Consider the following 24,762-nt stretch of genomic DNA (forward strand, 5'->3'; position numbering starts at 1 on the left):
TCTTCGAAGCGGCAGGTGCCTCTCTGGCTCCCACATTTGCTTCAGTTTGGGCAGCCAAGGCCATTATGGCCTGGACTAATCTATTGCAACAAGGCCTCCAAGCTTCAAATCCTCAGCTGGCCGACCAGGTGGTGCAAATTGCAGTAGTGGCAGATTACATGGTCCATGCAGCGTTGGATTCTGCAAGAGGGGTAGTGGGAATAGCATCAAACGCCATTACAATCCGGCGTATTCTCTGGCTGAGAGAATGGAAGGCGGATGCGGCCTCAAAAATGTCCCTAACAAATCTCCCGTACTTCAGTGGACGTCTTTTCGGTGAAAAGCTGGATACAATGATATCCAATGCTACCGGGGGTAAAAGTACTTCTCTCCCTCAACTAAAACCAAAACGCACGTTTAAAAGACGTAATCAATATAGTTTCCGATCCTTTCGTAATTCTTCAGGCTGGTCCGTCTCACTCCCAGCACAAAATCGTAACCGCTCCCCCCGCAGAGACAACACACGGGCGGCACAGAGGCCGAACAGGAACTGGCAGTCAAAAGCAAGCCAGACAAAACCCAAAGGAGGAAAAGCTCAGACTTTCCCCTCATCATGACTCATGCCCTCCAGAAGACACCCCACTTGTAGGCGGACGACTGCTACTCTTTCAGCAGGTCTGGCTGCCTATTACAGAAGACAAGTGGGTCAAGGAAATAGTGTCTTCAGGATACAAGATCGAGTTTACTACCAGCCCACCGCACAGGTTCTTTCTCTCCGTTCCTCCAATACCTCCACTCAAAGCTCGAGCCTTCCATCAAGCGGTTTCTTCCCTCCTGCAAGCAGGAGTCATAGTACCGGTTCCAGCAGACGAACGCTTCCGAGGGTTCTACTCCAATCTGTTCGTGGTGCCCAAGAAGGGAGGCAGCGTCCGACCCATACTAGACCTCAAGCAACTCAACAAGTATGTTCGAGTTCGTCACTTTCGCATGGAATCCCTCCGGTCAATCGTTGCGTCCATGGAGAAAGGAGAATATCTCGCCTCCATAGACATACAGGACGCATACCTGCATATACCGATTGCTCCCGCCCATCAGAGGTTTCTCAGATTCGCAATCAACCAAGACCATTACCAGTTTGTGGCCCTCCCGTTCGGTCTCGCCACGGCTCCCAGAACATTTACAAAGGTCATGGCAGCCACCATGGACGTACTACACTCCAGAAGCATAGTAGTCGTTCCATACCTGGACGACCTTCTCATCAAGGCCCCCACCTTCAAGGACTGCGAGGTCAACGTCTCAATCACAATCGACACTCTGAGTCGCCTGGGATGGATAGTCAATTTACAGAAGTCCCTGACTACCCCGAGTCAGTCTCTGGCCTTCCTGAGGATGCTATTCGACACCTACAGGGGTCTGGTGATCCTCCCCAGGGACAAGGCACTGGCCCTCCGTTTGGGAGTTCGCACTCTCCTCCGCAAGTCCCCCCGATCTCTCCGGTATGTCATGAGTACTTGGCAGGATGGCAGCAGCAATGGAGGCGGTACCATTTGCCCAGTTTCACCTCAGACCCCTTCAACTGGCCATCCTCAAATCCTTGGACAGGAATCCGTTCTCCCTCGACAGGGAGTTCTGGTTATCATCGAAAACCAGGAGGTCCCTGCACTGGTGGCTCAAACCAACCTCGCTTGCAAGGGGAAAATCCTTCCTCTCCGGTCAATGGAAGGTTTTGACCACCGACGCAAGCCTTACGGGTTGGAGCGCGGTGCAGCGCAAGGCAAGTGGTCACCAATGGAAGCAAACATGCCCATCAACATCCTGGAGATTCGGGCCATCTTCCTGGCATTGAAAGCCTTTCATCAAATGCTAGCAGACTCTCATATCAGAGTACAGTCGGACAATGCCACGGTGGTGGCATACGTGAACCATCAAGGCGGGACCCGCAGCATCCAGGCGATGAATGAAGTAACACGTATCCTACACTGGGCGGAGGATGCGAGGTCGGTACTCTCTGCGGTCCACATTCCGGGTGTGGACAATTGGGAAGCCGACTATCTCAGCAGACAAGGAATGGACTCGGGGGAGTGGTCTCTCCATCCCGAAGATTTTCGTCAGATCTGCCATCGCTGGGGTACCCCGGACGTGGATCTGATGACATCCCATCTCAATGCCAAGGTTCCCAATTTCATGGCCAGGACACGCGATCCGCGGTTGCTCGGAGCAGATGCCCTGGTTCAGGACTGGACCCAGTTCCAGCTTCTGTACATTTTTTCCACCCCTCCCCCTGATCTCCAGAGTCCTGAGGAAGATCAAACAAGAGGGAGTTCCCACCATCCTGATCGCTCCAGACTGGCCCAGGCGTACATGGTACGCCAACGTCGTGCAACTCACAGCAGACGCTCCCTGGCGTCTCCCCACACGTCCCGACCTTCTGTCACAAGGCCCGTTCTTCCACCAGAACTCAGGGGCTTTCAATTTGACGGCGTGGCCTTTGAGACCTGGGTTTTGACCCAAGCAGGTTTTTCACCGGACGTCGTGAAAACCATGATCAGGGCTCGAAAGCCAGCTTCGGGCAGGATTTATTATCGTACCTGGAAGGCTTTCTTCACATGGTGCGAATCTCGCGGACAGGTCCCACTCCCCTACTCTCTTCCAAAGGTCCTCGGCTTCCTTCAATCAGGCCTGGACGCCAGGCTATCCCTGGGGTTGCTTAAGAGCCAGGTGTCAGCGCTTTCAGTGCTTTTTCAGAGGCGTATTGCTAACAAGCCACAAGTGAGGACTTTTCTCCAAGGGGTCTCCCGATTGGTTACCCCCTACAAACATCCATTGGAAACGTGGGACCTCAACCTGGTCTTGACAGCATTGCAGACACCTCCTTTCGAACCCCTTAAGGAGGTCTCACTCTGCCTTCTATCACAGAAGGTAGTTTTTCTGGTGGCAATCACCTCACTACGCAGGGTGTCTGAACTTTCAGCATTTTCCTGCAGACAACCCTTCCTGGTTTTCCATTAGGACAAGGTGGTTCTCCGTACAGTCCCATCCTTCCTTCCGAAGGTTGTGTCCAGCTTCCACCTCATTGAGGAAATCTCACTACCATCTCTTTGCCCAGTTCCCGTTCATAGGATGGAGAAGGCTCTGCATACGCTTGACCTTGTCAGGGCATTGCGTATTTACGTGTCTAGGACTGCTCCCTTCCGGAAGTCTGATTCACTTTTCATTCTTCCAGAAGGCGCTCGCAAGGGCCTACCGGCTTCCAAAGCCACCCTTGCTAGGTGGATCAAGTCCACCATACAAGAGGCTTACCGCCTTAACAATTCTCCTCTTCCGGCCGGTATCACGGCACACTCTACGCGAGCGGTAGGGGCCTCTTGGGCCAATTCGACATCAAGCCTCGGCATTTCAAGTGTGTATGGCAGCCACTTGGACTAGCCTGCACACATTTACAAAACACTACAGAGTGCATACCCAGTCCTCAGAGTATGCGAGCCTGGGTAGACGGGTCCTGCAGGCGGCAGTACCCCAAATCAGCACAATATTCGTCCACTGCTTCCCACCCAGGGACTGCTTTAGGACGTCCCACGGTTCTGTGTCCCCCAATTAGGCGACAGAGTAAAGTAGATTTTTGTGTACTCACCGTAAAATCTCTTTCTCTTAGCCTTTAATTGGGGGACACAGCTCCCACCCTGTTGCCCTTGCAGGCCGTTGTTACGGTTGGGTTCTCATATTGTTGTTTGAGCTCGTTTATAGTAGCCTTCTCACAGGCATGGTTACGTTTCTCGTATATTCCTCCTAATGCTTTTGCACAAAACTGGAGAAGGCTGACGCCGTCCAGGGGTGTATATTGCAGAGGAGGAGCCAAAGTTAATCTTTTTCAGAATATGCATAGTGTTGCCTCCTAGTGGACAGCAGCATAACACCCACGGTTCTGTGTCCCCCAATTAAAGGCTAAGAGAAAGAGATTTTACGGTGAGTACACAAAAATCTCCTTTTTTTTTTTTAAGCAAAATTTGGATTTTTTTTCATCACTTAGACAAGAAAGAGCCTAGACATGTTTAAAAGTTAGTTATTGCTATTTTAGAAATGAAACCGTTTCTTGGAGAAACTGTTGTGATTTTTTTATAAAGTTCACAAACGACAGCTTATGTGAAGTCTCCAAAGCAGGAGGAGTTGCACCAGTCATGCTGCTGCTGTGGAATTCACCCCCTGCTCTGTATAACATGACATGTTGCGGATTTGATAAAACCTCATCCTCTTTATTGGTATTGTAATAAGTAGCAGATTTTCTGCATGCAATTTTCACGTTGGGAAAACTGCAAAGTATCAGTCAGCCCTTACTTATTCTTGCCTTTACCCTGATGTCAAGATTTATTATTCCTGCAGTTTGGCCATTAATATCAGTGGAGAACATGGCAGCTTGCAAAATATGCAAGAAAACCTATTTTGTACTTTGTACAACTATTATACTGTATATGCACACAATGTATTGAGCTAATCAGATGTCGCCGTGTGATGCTTTACTGGGACGCCGCACTGAGAATCTTCAGCTCCATCCCCCTCCTCCCTCGCTTCTAGTTATTGTTTTACTCTATATGGATTTTCTAATGGCTGAGGATATTTTAGACCATTTACAGCTACTGGCAGGTTTGGAAGATGACACTTTACAAATTTACACTGATAATATTATTATTTATTATTATAGCGCCATTTATTCCATGGCGCTTTACATGTGAGGAGTGGTATACATAATAAATACAAGTACAGTAATCTTAAACAGTACATGTCACGACTGGTACAGGATGAGAGAGGACCCTGCCCGCGAGGGCTCACAATCTAAAACGGGATGGGTGATAATACAGTAGGCGAGGGTAGAGCTGGTCGTTTGGTGGATCGGTGGTTACTGCAGGTTGTAGGCTTGTCGGAAGAGGTAGGTCTTCAGGTTCTTTTTGAAGGTTTTCATGGTAGGCGAGAGTCTATGTTGTGGTGTAGAGTTCCAGAGTAGGGGGGATGCGCGGGAGAAATGTATGTGATTGTGATAAGATGGGAGTACAGAAGGAGATCTTGTGAGGATCGGAGGTTTCGTGCAGGTAAGTACCGGGAGACGAGGTCACAGATGTATGGAGGACACAGGTTGTGGATGGCTTTGTAGGTCATGGATAGGGTTTTGAACTGGAGTCTTTGGGTAATGGGGAGCGAGTGCAGGGATTCACAGAGGGGAGAGGCCCGGGAATAGTAGGGGGACAGGTGGATTAGTCGGGCAGCAGAATTTAGAATAGATTGGAGGGTGCAAGAGTGTTAGAGGGGAGGCCACAGCAGGAGATTGCAGTAGCCATGGGGGAGATGATGAGGGCATGGACTAGGGTTTTTGCAGTTTCTTGGTTGAGGAATGTACGGATCCTTGAAATATTTTTGAGTTGAAGTCGGCAGGAAGTGGAAAGGGCTTGGATATGTGGTTTGAAAGAGAGATCAGTGTCAAGGATAACCCCGAGGCAGCGAGCTTGTGGGACTGGAGAGAGTGGGCAGCCGTTTACTTTAATGAATAGGTCCGTTGGGGGAGCCGCGTGAGATGGGAGAAAGATGATTAATTCTGTTTTGTCCATATTAAGTTTTAGAAATCTAGCGGAGAAGGATGAAACAGCGGACAGACATTGTGGGATTCTGTTTAGTAGTGAGGTGATATCTGGTCCAGAGATGTAGATCTGTGTGTCATCAGCATAGAGATGATACTGAAAGCCATGAGATTCTATGAGCTGTCCGAGGCCGAAGGTGTAAATGGAGAAGAGCAGGGGCCCTAGGACTGAACCTGTTACCTTTTGTTTTATCTAAAGAGGACATGACTGTCCATCAGTAAAACAATGCAAAAGATAAAAGACAAGAGGATGATGCTAAATTCCTCATAGGATCAACGTAAAGCAATAGATACAGAAATATACAAAGGGATGAATATGTGCAGGCTCCGTATGCAGAACTCCTGGACACTGTCGTCTCTCGTCCTCAGACTGGACCTGGACACATTTTGCGGCCTGGATCCGGTACCATAAGGTACGTTGTGTCGCTGCTACATGATAGGTTTCATTTAGGCGTCTTTGAACATGCCGTGAAATGTGACGGGGATGATGGTGTCGACCTCTGCTCTGGCAATTTCACTCATGTCCTTCGCATCCAGGATCAGTAGGAAGGAGGGCTTGTGCCCCACCGCTGGAGCGATGGCCACACTCAGTATGACCCCTGTGTTAATAATACAGGGAAAAGTAATGTTAAAGTCTGACTTTTAGCGGCGCATCCTGAGCAGGGAGCCTTCTCTATGGGGTTCACATGGATTGTTGCATCCCCCTGTGAGAGTAAAATCTGTCACAGGCAAGTGCTGCTTGGCCTTCTGTGGCGGGTATATAATAATAATGATATATAATGTACCTCACGGGGGCTCAGGTGTACTGACCGATCACCAGTCTCCTGCTGCAACTACCAAGATCGGAGATAACACCGATCCCGACTGTGAATCCCTAAGATGCCAAAACTAAAGGCCCTGTTACACATAACGATGTCCCAGCGATCCCACCAACGATCCGACATGGATGGGATCGCTGGGACATCGTTAGGCTGATCGCTGGTGAGCTGTCACATAGACAGCCCCTCCAGCGATCAGGACCAGCGAGCAAGCTGGTTTCCAATGTAAACATCGGGTATCGGCGGCTCTTAGATACCCGCTGTTTACATTGGAAACCAGCGTCGCTGATCGCTGGTCTCTCGCTGCCACACGCAGCGATGCATGCTGGCCAGCGGGAGACCAGCGATCAAAAAACGGCCCAGGACGATGGAGTGCGATCAGCGATACCCAGCAGGGGGGCCGGTCGCTGATCCATGTCACACAGCGATCTCGCTGGCGAGATCGCTATGTGTGACTGGGCCTTTAGTATCTAGATAATTATACAATAGAGTTGAGCAAAAACATTCACAGGACGCTCGTCCGTAGTCAATAACAGCTGTACTAGAGCCCAGCACTTCTGACGCTGCTTTTGATTTTTTTAGCCTTGCACAATGTCATCGTTATGACGCTACCCACGCATGACTTCGCACTGGACCTATTAATCAGAAGCGGTGCCATGATTGCCGGCAGATAGGAGAAGGTTCCCAGGGCTCTGGTCCGGCATCCACGGACTACCAATATGGCTGCTGGACCAGGGACCTGCAAATCATAAAAGTGATCAGACGATCGCTGCTTTAGGTGCTTTAATGTGACAAAAAAGGGGTAAAATAAGTTTAATAAGGTTCAATAAAAATAAAGTCTCCCTCCAAACTTAATTTAAAAATGTGGTTCACCATAAAAAAAAATACATCTGCGCACCTGAACACCACCGTACTCATAATGATCAGTACAATAATGATGGCTTAGTGATCGGACCCAAAGAGTGGTCGTAAATGGCTGCACATCCAGTTGGAAGAATGTCTCAAGTGGGGTACCACAGGGCTCTGTCCTGGGGCCTGTATTGTTCAACATCTTTATCAACGATTTAGATGAAGGAATTGAGGGTAAACTGATTAAATTTGCTGATGACACAAAGCTAGGAGGGATAGCTAATACTAGAGAAGAGAGAGAGAGGATTCAAAAAGATTTAAATAAACTGGAGAAGTGGGCAGCAACTAACAGAATGGTTTTTAACATGGAGAAATGCAAAGTACTACATCTGGGCAATAAAAATGAAAAAAGCATATATAGAATGGGAGGAATAGGGCTAAGTGACAGCACATGTGAAAAAGACTTGGGTATACTAATAGATCACAGACTGAATATGAGTCAACAGTGTGATGCAGCAGCAAAAAAGGCAAATGCAATTCTAGGATGTATTAACAGAAGCATACAGTCTAGATCACGTGAAGTCATTATTTCCCTCTACTCCTCTTTGGTCAGACCTCATCTGGAATATTGTGTCCAGTTTTGGGCACCACATTTTAAAAAAGACATCAACAAACTGGAGCAAGTTCAGAAAAGAGCGACCAGAATGGTGACCGGTCTGCAAACCCTGTCTTATGAGGAAAGGTTGCAGGATTTGGGAATGTTTAGTTTGCAAAAGAGAAGACTGAGAGGAGACTTAATAGCTGTCTACAAATATCTAAAGGGCTGTCACATTGTAGAAGGATCAACTTTATTCTCATTTGCACAAGGAAAGACTAGAAGCAATGGGATGAAACTGAATGGGAAGAGACACAGATTAGATATTAGAAAAAACTTTTTGACAGTTAGAGTGATCAATGAGTGGAACAGGCTGCCACGAGAAGTGGTGAGTTCTCCTTCAATGGAAGTCTTCAAACAGAGGCTGGACAGACATCTGACTGGGATGATTTAGCGAATCCTGCTTTGAGCAGGGGGTTGGACCAGATGGCCCAGGAGGTCCCTTCCAACTCTACGATTCTATGATTCTATGATTCTATGATTCTTTAAAGGGGTAGTCAAGATAGTACCTATAAAAACTACAGCTCACGCTACGAAAAAAAAACAAGACCTCATAGGAAAACACGGCAGTATGATTTTACTATAGATCACACATGATGAAATATTACCGGAAACCACAGAACCAATTAACCCCTTCGCTGAACAATCCCTTAAAATATAGTTACCATCATCTTCCTCCAGGGCGTCGGGGGTCGGGACAAATATGGGCTCAGACGGGTAGGTGTTGGGCTCCTGCCATACCCACGTTTCTTTGCTCTTGACATTCAGTTTAACGAGCTGGAATATAGTATATACAACAGCGTTCTATATCCTCCATCTACAGACGAGTGCAAAATAGTAAATATATATATACTCACCCTGTCAGGAATGAAGTGATTCAGCCCCAGCCCATACGCATACTTGTAATCTCTACCGCAATACGCTTTGTAGTTGATTTGCGGAAATTCGAAAGCTGCGGGAATATTACAGTAAGGATGAGAGAATATATCTTTTGCTGTAAACGAGTCCGTTTAGGGGAAACCTTTGCATAGACTCTGTGGATTTTCCCTTCTAGTGAGTGTGTGTGCTTTCAGGTACTGTGAGCTGTTACAACCTGTATACAGGGCTGCAGAATAAATTGGCACTATAGTCATACTACAATGGTACAGTGGCATGCAAAAGTTTGGGCGCTCTTTGAAATTTGTGTGCTCAGATAATTTTGACCAAAGTTTCAGACCTTTAATCAACCTGTTAGGGTTACAGCTTGTTCACTGTCATCATTAGGAAAGGCCAGATGATGAAAAATTCCTAGCTTTATAAAACTCAGCCTCCTCTAACCTTGTGCCAAAAACGAGCAGTCATGGATTCTTCTAAGCAGCTGCCTAGCACTCTGAAAATGGTGGAGGCCCACAAAGCAGGAGAAGGCTATAAGAAGATAGCAAAGTGTTTTCAACTTGTTCTTTCCTCAGTTTGAAATGTAATTAAGAAATGGCAGTTACCAGGAACAGTGGAGGTCAAGATAAGGTCTGGAAGACAAAGCAAAACTTCAGTGAGAGCTGCTCGTAGGATTGCTAGACAGGCAAATCATTACCCCTGATTGACTGCAAAAGACCTTCAGAAAGATTTAGCAGACTCTGGAGTTGTGGTACATTGTTCTACTGTTCAGTTACACCTGCACAAATATGGCCTTCCTGGAATAGTCATCAGAAGAAAACCTCCTGCGTCATCACCATAAAATTCAGCATCAGAAGTATGCAAAAGAACATCTAATCAAGCAATTTGGAAACATGTTCTGTGGACCGATGAGGATAAAATAGAACTTTTGGCCACGATGATCAAAGGTATGTGTGGAGTAAAAAGGCACAGATTTTCAGGAAAAAAACATCCCGCCAACCATTAAGCATGGGGGTGGATCAATCATGCTTTAGAGTTGTGTTGCAGTCAATGTTACGGGGAACATTTCATGGGTAGAGTGAAGGATGGATGAAATTTCAACAAATTCTTGTTGACATAACACCATCTGTAAAAAAGCTGAAGGTGAAAAGAGGAAGAGGATGGCTTCTACAAATGGATAATGATCCTAAACACGTCACAATTCACAATAGACAACCTAAAAAAGCGCAAGCTGAAGGTTTTACAATGACCCTCAGAGTCCCCTGATCTGAACATCATTGAAAATCTGTGGCTCAGAATAGCAGAGGATGAAAGATGCCCCAGGAATCTCACAGAACTGGAGGAATTCTCCAAGGAAGAATCTCAAACAAGAATCGAAAGACTCTTGTCTGGCTACAAAAAAGCCTTCACAAGATGTGATGCTTGTAAAAGGGGATGCTACTAGGCACTAACCTTGTAGGGTGCCCAGACATTTGCATCAGCCCATTTTCCTTTTTGTAATTTAAAAAAATTGACTATATATATATATATATATATATATATATATATATATATATATATACATACACACTAAAATACAAAGGAAATGTGTCATCCTTAAACTTTGGCCTTTAAGAGAAATATTTAGATTTGAGAGTCCTCAGTGGTTGATACCGTTTAATGGCGAACTGAAAAAATGGTAACAAATTGCAAGCTTACGAGACTACTCAGGTCTCTTCATCAGGCATAGAATCTACGCTTGATGAAGAGACCTGAGTAGTCTCGTAAGCTTGCAATTTGTTACCATCTTTTCAGTTAGCCATTAAAAGGTATCAACCACTGAGGACTCTCAATTCTAAATATTTTTCTATCTACTGGCTAACACGGTACAAAGATATATGCCTTTTAGAAATCATTTCATCTTCAACTTTGCTTAACTGTTCACAATAACAGAAAAGTTGATTGAGGGTGCACAAACTTTTATATGTCACTGTATGTTACCTGATAAGATCACAGCAATCACTGCCACCCAGTGGTCAGATGGAAATTAGCAGCCTTTTCAAACTTAATGAGTTGTGCAAACTTATCTGTGCCAAAGTAAAGCAATATGTAGTAAAATCCACTTCTAATTAGGAGTTGACAAAGGGCAAACCGTCCCTTTAGACAATTAAATTAGAAAGAAAGATGACTCGTGCTGCAGCAGATGCTACAATTAGGAGTTTGCTTGAATCTTAAGAAAAAAACCCCTAAGAAAACAAACCAAAATTAAAGAATTGCCCCTACCCTAGAAAGATAGCTTAGCCTTCGGTCAAGCCACAAAGTGTAACCTAAAAAAAGTTCATTAGTTTAAAAAAATTCTACTAATAAAATCTCCACTGAATATTCACTGATCTGTCAAGGCATTAATACCCAATATTTAGCGTGCAGTCACATATACAACAAGCTGCGATGTTCTGCGTGTCCTGACACCTTTCTATCATAGCCAGCAGTACATTTATCAGCAATTGTGGGAACGGACTAGATGCTTTACTACCCACATACATTAATGACCCTTAGGTGTCCACGACTCGGTCGCTAGTTCACAAGTTCTACTTCCTTGTACTTCATTTGGTAGATACCAACTATTTACCAGGATCACCCCGCGAGACCCGGCGTGTACCGGGGATCACCCCGCGAAACCTGGCTTGTACCGGGGATCACCCCGCGAGACCTGGCGTGTACCGGGGATCACCCCGCGAGACCTGGCGTGTACCGGGGATCACCCCGCGAGACCTGGCTTGTACCGGGGATCGCCCCGCGAAACCTGGCGTGTACCGGGGATCGCCCCGCGAGACCTGGCTTGTACCGGGGATCACCCCGCGAGACCTGGCGTGTACCGGGGATCACCCCGCGAGACCTTACAATTTGTCAATTATCAGTCTCCCTGATCTTTCCGCTCGTCCATTTTTGCTGCTTCCAACTCCTCAACTTCAAGAACTGATTGTTCATTAATGTATCCCACACCCAGACAGGCGCCAATATCACGGCATCAGTTTTATTTTCCATGACACAAACCTTGCCGAGGTCCGGAGAAGAGAACCTCCGGTTCCAGCCAGATAGTACCATCGCTGCGCAGCGTGGCGGTAGCTGTGGTGTACGGCAGATTCACCAAGTTCTTTCCCGAGTCGTGCTGGTATAAGAGCAAAAAATCAGAATTAAACTAGCCTGATGCCATAATTTCATCCCTCACTTCCACTCTGATCCATATTTTCTCCCATATGTATACTAACTACAGGCTGTGCAAGTAGAACTGCAGTGTAAAGCATAGAGGACGCCATAATGTAGCAGAGGCTCTCTTGTGCCCATGGTGGGGATGCACCTTACCTTCTGGATATCGAGGGGCAGGACGTATCTCCGGACTTCAGGTTGGGGAGCTTTCTGTGCCAGTCTCTTCACTTCCTCCCAGTTCTCACGTAAGTTGGCCAGATACAGATAATTGTAGATAAATTCAAAGCTGCAACAAAAAGTGATTCTTGTGACGTCCAGAAGTAGATAGAAGTCACCAAAACAATGGCTAAAGAGAGGAGAGCAGCTGCAAAGAGCATCTCTCTCCGGAGGACCAAGGTGTCTATGTACTTCACTATGACCTGTGTAATGCTCCTTTTTCCCTGCGGGGGTGCTGTGGGTCAATTAAACGCTTGACTACATTTCTTCACAGTTTATTATAATCTGAGATCATCCTGTTTTAGGGGATCTTTCTAAAAAAAAAAAAAAAAAGGATTGTCTTCATTGAAAAACCTCTTTAAATAGAATCTGTCATCAGAAAAAACGCTATTAACCTTCAGATATAGGGTTAACCTGCAGGTGAATAGCGTTATTATGCTGACTGGCGCCTGCACGTAGCCTAACGCTGTGGGGAGAAAATTAACTTTATTCTCCCCAGCAGTTCTTGGTCATAAGGGCAGCGCTGGTTACGCTCTGAGAATAAAGAGCGCCCCTGATCCTGACTGATGGCCACCCCAATGCAGAGAGAGTGTCAGTCAGTGCCACGGGTACGGTTACAGCGGCCGCTGTGTATATTTAGAGAGGTGACTGAAATGGGAACTACTGGGGAGAATAAAGTTCTTTTTCTCCCGGCAGCGTTGGGCCACAAGCAGGCGCCGACCAGCATAATAACACTACTAACCTGCAGATTAACTCCATACCTGCAGGTTAATAGCGGTTTTACCGATGACTGTTTTACTTCAAATAATCTCCACCCTCCTCTTTCGTATTTTTTGGGTTTATAAGGCTAGTTTCACACTAGTGTGTGTTCGACGCAGCGCACGGCGCCGCTAAGCCCCGCCCCCTGCCGGCTACATGCCCGCCCCATCCGGTCATCGCCGCCTACTATCGCACATGGACGCTTGCGATCTGCACACCCTATCTTTAGCTTAGGGTGCGCAGATTGTGCGCTAGTAGGATTTTGGCGTGCGCTGCGCACTTTTGAAGGTGCGCCCGTGCGCGCCGAACGCAGCATGTTGCATTTCGGCGCGCATAGCGCACCTTCAAAAGTGCGCAGCGCACGCCAAAATCCTACTAGCGCACGGCCAGCGCACGATCTGCGCACCCTATGCTAAAGATAGGGTGTGCAGATCGCAAGCGTCCATGTGCGATAGTAGGCGGCGATGACCGCATGGGGCTGGCAGGGAGCCGGCAGGGGGCGGGGCTTAGCGGCGCCTTGCGCTGCGTCGAATAAACGCTAGTGTGAAACTAGCCTAAGACCTTGAGAGTTCCCGTGGTTCAGTTCCATTGATGACGTTACCCCTTCCAGCAGCAAAGATCCACGATGATAAATCCATTGTCTTCATATGTATTAATGTGATGGAAAATGTTGAAGGCCGACGTCCTGTACTTTATATTGAGGTATTCTCCTGTGTGCTTCTCACCAACATGCATCCACACCTATAACACAACGTGTCAGAGAAAGGGTTAATACTAGTGAGGGCTCAAGAGTAAAAATGAAAACAAGACCCCAACCCAACTGAGCCCCGTCAAATGTAATATTCCCCACTGTTCTATAATACTGCCCCTATGTACAAGAATATAACTACTATAATACTGCCCCTATGTACAAGAATATAACTACTATAATACTGCCCCTATGTACAAGAATATAACTACTATAATACTGCCCCTATGTACAGGAATATAGCTACTATAATACTGCCCCCTATGTACAAGAATATAACTACTATAATACTGCCCCTATGTACAAGAATCTACCTACTATAATACTGCCCTCTATGTACAAGAATATAACTACTATAATACTACCCCTATGTACAAGAATATAACTACTATAATACTACCCCTAGGTACAAGAATAAAACTACTATAATACTGCCCCTATGTACAAGAATATAGCTACTATAATACTGCCCCTATGTACAAGAATATAACTACTATAATACTGCCTCTATGTACAAGAATATAACTACTATAATACTGCCCCCTATGTACAAGAATATAGCTACTATAATACTGCCCCCTATGTACAAGAATATAGCTACTATAATACTGCCCCCTATGTACAAGAATATAACTACTATAATACTGCTCCTATGTACAAGAATATAATTACTATAATACTGCCCCTATGTACAAGAATATAACTACTATAAAACTGCCCCATGTACAAGAATATAACTACTATAATACTGCCCCTATGTACAAGAATATAACTACTATATTACTGCCCCTATGTATAAGAATATAACTACTATATTACTGCTCCTATGTACAAGAATATAACTACTATAATACTGCCTCTATGTACAAGAATATAACTACTATAATACTGCCCCCTATGTACAAGAATATAGCTACTATAATACTGCCCCCTATGTACAAGAATATAGCTACTATAATACTGCCCCCTATGTACAAGAATATAACTACTATAATACTGCTCCTATGTACAAGAATATAATTACTATAATACTGCCCCTATGTACAAGAATATAACTACTATAAAACTGCCCCATGTACAAGAATATAACTACTATAATACTGCCCCTATGTACAAGAATATAACTACTATATTACTGCCCCTATGTATAAGAATATAACTACTATATTACTGCTCCTATGTACAAGAATATAACTACTATAATACTGCCCCCTATGTACAAGAATATAGCTACTATAATACTGCCCCTATGTACAGGAATATAGCTACTATAATACTGCCCCCTATGTACAAGTAGTTGTACAGTCATGGCCAAAAGTTTTGAGAATGACACAAATATTAATTTTGACAAAGTCTACTGCTTCATTTTTTCTAATGGCAATTTGCATATACTCCAGAATGTTATAAAGAGTGATCAGCTTAACAGCAATTACTTGCAAAGTCAATATTTGCCTAGAAAATTAACTTTATCCCCCAAAACACATTTCAACATCATTGCAGCCCTGCCTTAAAAGGACCAGCTAACATCGTTTCAGTGATTGCTCCATTAACACAGGTGTGGGTGTTGATGAGGACAGGGCTGGAGATCAATCTGTCATGATTAAGTAAGAATGACACCACTGGACACTTTAAAAGGAGGCTGGTGCTTGGCATCATTGTTTCTCTTCTGTTAACCATGGTTATCTCTAAAGAAACACGTGCAGTCATCATTGCACTGCACAAAAATGGCCTAACAGGGAAGAGTATCGCAGCTAAAAAGATTGCACCTCAGTCAACAATCTATCGCATCATCAAGAACTTCAAGGAGAGAGGTTCCCTTGTTGCCAAAAAGGCTCCAGGGCGCCCAAGAAAGACCAGCAAGCGCCAGGACCGTCTCTTAAAAGTGTTTCAGCTGCGGGATCAGCCACCAGCAGTGCAGAGCTTGCTCAGGAATGGCAGCAGGCAGGTGTGAGTGCATCTGCACGCACTGTGAGGCGGAGACTCTTGGAGCAAGGCCTGGTCTTAAGGAGGGTAGCAAAGAAGCCACTTCTCTCCAGGAAAAACATCATGGACAGACTGATATTCTGCAAGAAGTACAGGGAGTGGACTGCTGAGGACTGGGGTAAAGTCATTTTCTCTGATGAATCCCCTTTTCGATTGTTTGGGACATCTGGAAAACGGCTTATTCGGAGAAGACCAGGTGAGCGCTACCACCAGTCTTGTCTCATGCCACCTGTCAAGCATCCTGAAACCATTCATGTGTGGGGTGGCTTCTCAGCCAAGGGAATGGGCTCTCTCTCAGTCTTGCCTAAAAACACAGCCATGAATAAAGAATGGTACCAGAATGTCCTCCAAGAGCAACTTCTCCCAACCGTCCAAGAGTAGTTTGGCGATCAACAATGCCTTTTTCAACATGATGGAGCACCTTGCCATAAAGCAAAGGTGATAACTAAATGGCTCAGGGAACAAAACATAGAGATTTTGGGACCATGGCCTGGAAACTCCCCAGATCTTAATCCCATTGAGAACTTGTGGTCAATCATCAAGAGACGGGTGGACAAACAAAAACCTTCAAATTCAGACAAAATAAAAGCATTGATTTTGCAAGAATGGACTGCTATCAGTCAGGATTTGATCCAGAAGTTGATTGAGAGCATGCCAGGGAGAATTGCTGAGGTCCTGAAGAAGAATGGCCAACACTGCAAATATTGACTTGCTGCATTAACTCATTCTAACTGTCAATATAACCTTTTGTTACTCATAATATGATTGCAATTATATTTCTGTATGTGATAAAAACATCTGACAAACACAAAAACCAGAGGCCAGCAGATCGTGTGAAAATATAATATTTGTGTCATTCTCAAAACTTTTGGCCATGACTGTATTCTTGTACATAGGGACAGTATTATAGTAGGGGCAGTATTATAGAATATAACTACTATAATACTGCCCCTATGTACAAGAATACAGCTACTATAATACTGCCCCTATGTACAAGAATATAACTACTATAATATTGCCCCTATGTACAAGAATATAACTACTATAATTCTGCTCCTATGTGCAAGAATATAACTACTATAATACTGCCCTTATGCACAAGAATATAACTACTATAATACTGCCCCCTATGTACAAGAATATAACTACTATAATACTGCTCCTATGTACATGAATATAACTACTATAATACTGCCACCTATGTACAAGAATATAACTACTATAATACTGCCCTTATGCACAAGAATATAACTACTATAATACTGCTCCCTATGTACAAGAATATAACTACTATAATACTGCCCTTATGCACAAGAATATAACTACTATAATACTGCCCCTATGTACAAGAATATAACTACTAAAATACTGCCCCTATGTACAAGAATATAACTACTATAATACTGCCCCTATGTGCAAGAATATAACTACTATAATACTGCCCCTATGTACAAGAATATAACTACTATAATACTGCCCCTATGTACAAAAATGTAACTACTATAATACTGCCCTTATGCACAAGAATATAACTACTATAATACTGCCCCTATGTACAAAAATGTAACTACTATAATACTGCCCTTATGTACAAGAATATAACTACTATAATACTGCCCCCTATGTACAATAATGTAACTACTATAATACTGCCCTCTGTACAAGAATATAACTACTATAATACTGCCCTTATGCACAAGAATATAACTACTACCGTTGTGGCCAAAAGTATTGACACCCCTGCAATTCTGTCAGATAATACTCAATTTGTTCCTGAAAATGATTGCAAACACAAATTCTTTGGTATTATTATCTTCATTTAATTTGCCTTAAATGAAAAAAATGCAAAAGAGAATGAAGCAAAAAGCAAAACATTGATCATTTCACAGAAAACTCCAAAAATGGGCCAGACAAAAGTATTGGCACCCTCAGCCTAATACTTGGTTGCACAAACTTTAGCCAAAATAACTGCTATCAACCGCTTCGGGTAACCATCAATGAGTTTCTTATAATGCTCTGCTGGAATTTTAGACCATTCTTCTTTGGCAAACTGCTCCAGGTCCCTGATATTTGAAGGGTGCCTTCTCCAAACTGCCATTTTTAGATCTCTCCACAGGTGTTCTATGGGATTCAGGTCTGGACTCATTGCTGGCCACCTTAGAAGTCTCCAGTGCTTTCTCTCAAACCATTTTCTAGTGCTTTTTGAAGTGTGTTTTGGGTCATTATCCTGCTGGAAGACCCATGACCTCTGAGGGAGACCCAGCTTTCTCACACTGGGCCCTACATTATGCTGCAAAATTTGTTGGTAGTCTTCAGACTTCATAATGCCATGCACACGGTCAAGCAGTCCAGTGCCAGAGGCAGCAAAGCAACCCCAAAACATCAGGGAACCTCCGCCATGTTTGACTGTAGGGACCGTGTTCGTTTCTTTGAATGTCTCTTTTTCTCCTGTAAACTCTATGTTGATGCCTTTGACCAAAAAGCTCTACTTTTGTCTCATCTGACCAGAGAACATTCTTCCAAAACGTTTTAGGCTTTTTCAGGTAAGTTTTGGCAAACTCCAGCCTGGCTTTTTTATGTCTCGGGGTAAGAAGTGGGGTCTTCCTGGGTCTCCTACCATACAGTCCCTTTTCATTCAGACGCCGACGGATAGTATGGGTTGACACTGTTGTACCCTCGGACTGCAGGGCAGCTTGAACTTGTTTGGATGTTAGTCGAGGTTCTTTATCCAACATCCGCACAATCTTGCGTTGAAATCTCTTGTCAATTTTTCTTTTCCGTCCACATCTAGGGAGGTTAGCCACAGTGCCATGGGCTTTAAACTTCTTGATGACACTGCGCATGGTAGACACAGGAACATTCAGGTCTTTGGAGATGGACTTGTAGCCTTGAGATTGCTCATGCTTCCTCACAATATGGTTTCTCAAGTCCTCAAACAGTTCTTTGGTCTTCTTTCTTTTCTCCATGCTCAATGTGGTACACACAAGGACACAGGACAGAGGTTGAGTCAACTTTAATCCATGTCAACTGGCTGCAAGTGTGATTTAGTTATTGCCAACACCTGTTAGGTGCCACAGGTAAGTTACAGGTGCTGTTAATTACACAAATTAGAGAAGCATCACATGATTTTTTGAACAGTGCCAATACTTTTGTCCTCCCTCTTTTTTATGTTTGGTGTGGAATTATATCCAATTTGTCTTTAGGACAATTCTTTTTGTGTTTTTTCATTTAAGACAAATTAAATGAAGATAATAATACCAAAGAATTTGTGTTTGCAATCATTTTCAGGAAGAAGCGGAGTATTATCTGACAGAATTGCAGGGGTGTCAATACTTTTGGCCACAACTGTATAATACTGCCTCTATGTACAAGAATATAACTACTATAATACCGCTCCTATGTACAAGAATATAACTTCTATAATACTGCCCCTATGTACAAGAATATAACTATACAGTGCCTTGCGATAGTATTCGGCCCCCTGGAACTTTTTCAACCTTTTCCCACATATCATGCTTCAAACACTTTTCAGTTTTTGAATTTCCACAAAAATGTAAAATAACAAATAAATTATGTTCAACTTCACAATTGTTTCTCACTTGTTGTTGATTCTTCACCAAAAATTTACATTTCTTATCTTTGTTTGAAGCATGATATGTAGGAAAAGGTTGAAAAGTTCCAGAGGGCCGAATACTTTCGCAAGGCACTGTAATACCACTCCTATGTAAAAGAATATAGCTATTATAATAATACCCCTATGTATAAGAAGTTATATTCTTCTACATAGGGGCAGTATTATAGTAGTTATAGTCTTGTACATAGGGGCAGTATTATAGTAGTTTTATTCTTGTACACAGTAGCAGTATTATAGTAGTTATATTCTTGTACATAGGGGCAGTATCATAGTACAGTTGTGGCCAAAAGTATTCACACCCCTGCAATTCTGTCAGATAATACTCAGTTTGTTCCTGAAAATGATTGCAAACACAAATTCTTTGGTATTATTATCTTCATTTAATTTGTCTTAAATGAAAAAACACAAAAGAGAATGATGGTTACCGGAAGCGGTTGGTCGCAGTTATTTTGGGTAAAGGTTGTGCAACACCACAATAGCTGTAGCTTAGGAATCAGTTGCCCCTCTCAAACATACCAGAACTCGCAAAATCAACAGACAGCCCTGGCACACCAGTCTGACCAAAGAACTGAGGCGGGCTTCCAGGGCTGCTGAGCGGAGATGGAAAAATTCCCACTCCAATGAGGACTTCATCACATTCAAACAGTCCCTCACTACTTTCAAGGCCACACTCGCTGCAGCAAAACAAACCTACTTCTCATCTCTCATATCCTCCCTGTCTCACAACCCTAAACAGTTATTCAACACCTTCAATTCTCTCCTCCTCCCCCCAGCACCTCCTCCCTCTCCACTCATCTCAGCTGAAGACTTTGCCTCATTTTTCAAGGAGAAGATTGATAACATCAGAGACAGTTTTGGTCAACAACCCCCAGTGCCCTTCCTCCTACCTGCCCTGCCCTCCTCCCTCAAAATCAACTTCTCCACCATTACAGAAGTTCGACTCTCCACTCTACTCTCAAGATCACATCTCACTACCTGTGCATTTGACCCGATCCCATCCCACTTCATCCCAAACCTCACCACAGTCTTCATCCCAACCCTAACCCATCTCTTCAACCTATCACTAACAACTGGTGTTTTCCCCTCAAGCTTTAAATATGCCTCAATCACACCTATCCTCAAAAAGCCCTCTCTTGACCCATCCTCTGTATCTAGCTATCACCCTATATCACTTCTCCCCTATGCCTCAAAACTACTGGAACAACACGTCCATCTTGAACTATCCTCCCACCTCTCTTCTTGTTCCCTCCTTGACCACTTGCAATCTGGCCACACCACTCCACTGAAACTGCCCTAACTAAGGTCACCAATGACCTACTAGCCGCCAAGGCCAAGCGACACTACTCTGTCCTCCTCCTCCTGGACCTGTCCTCTGCCTTTGACACAGTGGACCATTCCCTAATGCTACAGACCCTCTCATCTCTTGGTATCACAGACTTGGCCCTATCTTGGATTGCACCATACCTAGCAAACCAGACATTCAGCGTCTCTCATTCGCATACCGCGTCTCTCATTCGCATACCACCTCCTCACCGCGCCCCCTATCCGTCGGAGTCCCGCAAGGTTCAGTCCTAGGGCCCCTGCTCTTCTCCGTTTACACCTTCGGCCTCGGTCAGCTCATAGAATCTCATGGCTTTCAGTATCATCTCTATACTGATGACACACAGATCTACATCTCTGACCAGATATCACCTCCCTACTAAACAGAATCCTTCAATGTCTGTCTGCTATTTCATCCTTCTTCTCCGCTAGATTTCTTAAAACTCAATATGGACAAAACAGAATTAATCATCTTTCGCCCAGACCCACCCCCCAACAGACCTATCCATTAAAGTAAATGGCTGCCCACTCTCTCCAGTCCCACAAGCTCGCTGCCTCAGGGTTATCCTTGACACTGATCTCTCTTTCAAACCACATATCCAAGCCCTTTCCGCTTCCTGCCGACTTCAACTCAAAAATATTTCACGGATCCGTACATTCCTCAACTAAGAATCTGCAAAAACCCTAGTCCATGCCCTCCTCATCTCCCGCCTTGACTACTGCAACCTCCTGCTCTGTGGCCTCCCCTCTAACACTCTCACACCCCTCCAGTCTATTCTTAACTCTGCTGCCCAACTAATCCACCTGTCCCCCCGCTATTCCCCGGCCTCTCCCCTCTGTCAATCCCTGCACTGGCTCCCCATTACCCAAAGACTCCAGTTCAAAACCCTAACCATGACATACAAAGCCATCCACAACCTGAGTCCTCCATATATCTGTGACCTCGTCTCCCGGTACTTACCTGCACAAAACCTCCGATCCTCACAAGATCTCCTTCTGTACTCCCCTCTTATCTCCTCTTCCCACAATCGCATACAAGATTTCTCCCGCGCATCTCCTCTACTCTGGAACTCTCTACCACAACATATCAGACTCTCGCCTACCATGGAAACCTTCAAAAAGAACTTGAAGACCCACCTCTTCCGACAAGCCTATAACCTGCAGTAACCACCGATCCACCAAGCCGCTGCACGACCAGCTCTACCCTCGCCTACTGTATCCTCACCCATCCCTTGTAGATTGTGAGCCCTCGCGGGCAGGGTCCTCTCTCATCCTGGACCAATCGTGACTTGGATTGTTTAAGATTACTGTACTTGTATGTATTATGTATACCCCTCCTCACATGTAAAGCGCCATGGAATAAATGGCGCTATAATAATAAAAATAATGTGACACATATGAATGCCAAAGCAAAGAATGGAAATTCTAAAAAAGTTAGATGTTATAAAAGCATTATAATGGAGAATGTAAGATGACAGGCAGCAGTGTTCTTACTCACACCCATAGTTTCATGAGACTCAAAACAATCCATGTAATTGGCTCCCCAGATGCTCCAGGCAGAGAGGAACTTGAACAGATTTATCTTCACTGGTTGTTCTACAAAAACTAGATAATTTGGAGACATTCCAAAACTGAAAGAAAAAAAAAAACAAGTTACCAGCTAGAGTCCTACAGAACAGATGAATCATCTTATATATAGAAATCGCTGACTATATGTGGGATAAGATGCACAAAGATCAGATCATGAAAGCCAGAACTGTCTGGAAAATCAATCAAGTTTATTATAACAAAGAAAAATTCCAGAGATCAGAATTCCTAGCAGTAAAAAGTTCTTCACATGGGGCAGTATTATAGTAGTTACATTCTTGTACATACAGTTGTGGCCAAAAGTATTGACACCGCTGCAATTTTGTCAGATAATACTCAGTTTCTTCCTGAAAATTATTGCAAACACAAATTCTTTGGTATTATTATCTTCATTTAATTTGTCTTAAATGAAAAAACACAAAAAGAATTGTCCTAAAGCCAAATTGGATAGAATTCCACATCAAACATAAAAAAGAGGGTGGACAAAAGTATTGGCACTGTTCGAAAAATCATGTGATGCTTCTCTAATTTGTGTAATTAACAGCACCTGTAACTTACCTGTGGCACCTAACAGGTGTTGGCAATAACTAAATCACACTTGCAGCCAGTTGACATGGATTAAAGTTGACTCAACCTCTGTCCTGTGTCCTTCCTTGTGTGCACCACATTGAGCATGGAGAAAAGAAAGAAGACCAAAGAACTGTCTGAGGACTTGAGAAACCAAATTGTGAGGAAGCATGAGCAATCTCAAGGCTACAAGTCCATCTCCAAAGACCTGAATGTTCCTGTGTCTACCATGCGCAGTGTCATCAAGAAGTTTAGAGCCCATGGCACTGTGGCTAACCTCCCTAGATGTGGACGGAAAAGAAAAATTGACGAGATTTCAACGCAAGATTGTTTAGATGTTGGATAAAGAACCTCGACTAACATCCAAACAAGTTCAAGCTGCCTTGCAGTCCGAGGGTACAACAGTGTCAACCCGTACTATCCGTCGGCTTCTGAATAAAAAGGGACTGTATGGTAGGAGACCCAGGAAGACCCCACTTCTTACCCCGAGACATAAAAAAGCCAGGCTGGAACTTGCCAAAACTTACCTGAAAAAGCCTAAAATGTTTTGGAAGAATGTTCTCTGGTCAGATGAGACAAAAGTAGAGCTTTTTGGGCAAAGGCATCAACATAGAGTTTACAGGAGAAAAAAGAGGCATTCAAAGAAAAAAACATGGTCCCTACAGTCAAACATGGCGGAGGTTCCCTGATGTTTTGGGGTTGCTTTGCTGCCTCTCGCACTGGACTGCTTGACCGTGTGCATGGCATTATGAAGTCTGAAGACTACCAACAAATTTTGCAGCATAATGTAGGGCCCAGTGTGAGAAAGCTGGGTCTCCCTCAGAGGTCATGGGTCTTCCAGCAGGACAAAGACCCAAAACACACTTCAAAAAGCACTAGAAAATGGTTTGAGAGAAAGCATTGGAGACTTCTAAGGTGGCCAGCAATGAGTCCAGACCTGAATCCCATAGAACACCTGTGGAGAGATCTAAAAATGGCAGTTTGGAGAAGGCCCCCTTCAAATATCAGGGACCTGGAGCAGTTTGCCAAAGAAGAATGGTCTAAAATTCCAGCAGAGCATTGTAACAAACTCATTGATGGTTACCAGAGGTGGTTGGTCGCAGTTATTTTGGCTAAAGGTTGTGCAACCAAGTATTAGGCTGAGGGTGCCAATACTTTTGTCTGGCCCATTTTTGGAGTTTTGTATGAAATGATCAATGTTTTGCTTTTTGCTTCATTCTCTTCTGTGTTTTTTCATTTAAGACAAATTAAATGAAGATAATACCAAAGAATTTGTGATTGCAATCATTTTTAGGAAGAAACTGAGTATTATCTGACAAAATTGCAAGGGTGTCAATACTTTTGGCCACAACTGTAGGAGCAGTATTATAGTAGTTATATTCTTGTACATAGGGGCAGTATTATAGTAGTTATATTCTTGTACATAGGGGCAGTATTATAGTAGTTATATTCTTGTACATAGGGGCAGTATTATAGTAATATATTCTTGTACATAGGGGCAGTATTATAGTAGTTATATTCTTGTACATAGAGGGCAGTATTATAGTAGTTATATTCTTTTACATAGGGGCAGTATTATAGTAGTTATATTTTTGTACATAGGGGGCAGTATTATAGTAGTTATATTCTTGTACATAGGGGGCAGTATTATAGTAGTTATATTCTTGTACATAGAGGGCAGTATTAGAGTAGTTATATTCTTGTACATAGGGGCAGTATTATAGTAGTTATATTCTTGTACATAGGGGCAGTATTATAGTAGTTATATTCTTGTACAGTTGTGGCCAAAAGTATTGACACCCCTGCAATTCTGTCAGATAATACTCAGTTTCTTCCTGAAAATGATTGCAAACACAAATTCTTTGGTATTATTATCTTCATTTAATTTGTCTTAAATGAAAAAACACAAAAGAGAATGAAGCAAAAAGCAAAACATTGATCATTTCACACAAAACTCCAAAAATG

The 24,762-nt window shown here is 43.8% G+C and overlaps 1 protein-coding gene across 1 annotated transcript in view; it reads right to left on the reverse strand.

The window, feature by feature from the left end:
- Positions 1-4,641: 4,641 nt before the first annotated feature.
- RPE65 (retinoid isomerohydrolase RPE65) overlaps positions 4,642-24,762 on the reverse strand; it is a 41,304-nt gene continuing 21,183 nt past the window's right edge. The window contains exons 8-14 of the mRNA XM_073544762.1: positions 22,142-22,274; positions 13,560-13,699; positions 12,140-12,269; positions 11,831-11,945; positions 8,782-8,876; positions 8,590-8,701; positions 4,642-6,201 (exon numbers count right to left, since the gene is read on the reverse strand). Of these exons, the coding sequence (XP_073400863.1) occupies positions 6,050-6,201; positions 8,590-8,701; positions 8,782-8,876; positions 11,831-11,945; positions 12,140-12,269; positions 13,560-13,699; positions 22,142-22,274 (877 nt within the window). The 3' untranslated portion in view covers positions 4,642-6,049. The remainder of the gene's footprint in view (positions 6,202-8,589; positions 8,702-8,781; positions 8,877-11,830; positions 11,946-12,139; positions 12,270-13,559; positions 13,700-22,141; positions 22,275-24,762) is intronic.

This window comes from Dendrobates tinctorius, unplaced genomic scaffold (genome assembly GCF_039654945.1).
Source record: "Dendrobates tinctorius isolate UK_male_01 unplaced genomic scaffold, ASM3965494v1 ptg000138l, whole genome shotgun sequence".
Classification (NCBI taxonomy): Eukaryota; Metazoa; Chordata; class Amphibia; order Anura; family Dendrobatidae; genus Dendrobates; species Dendrobates tinctorius.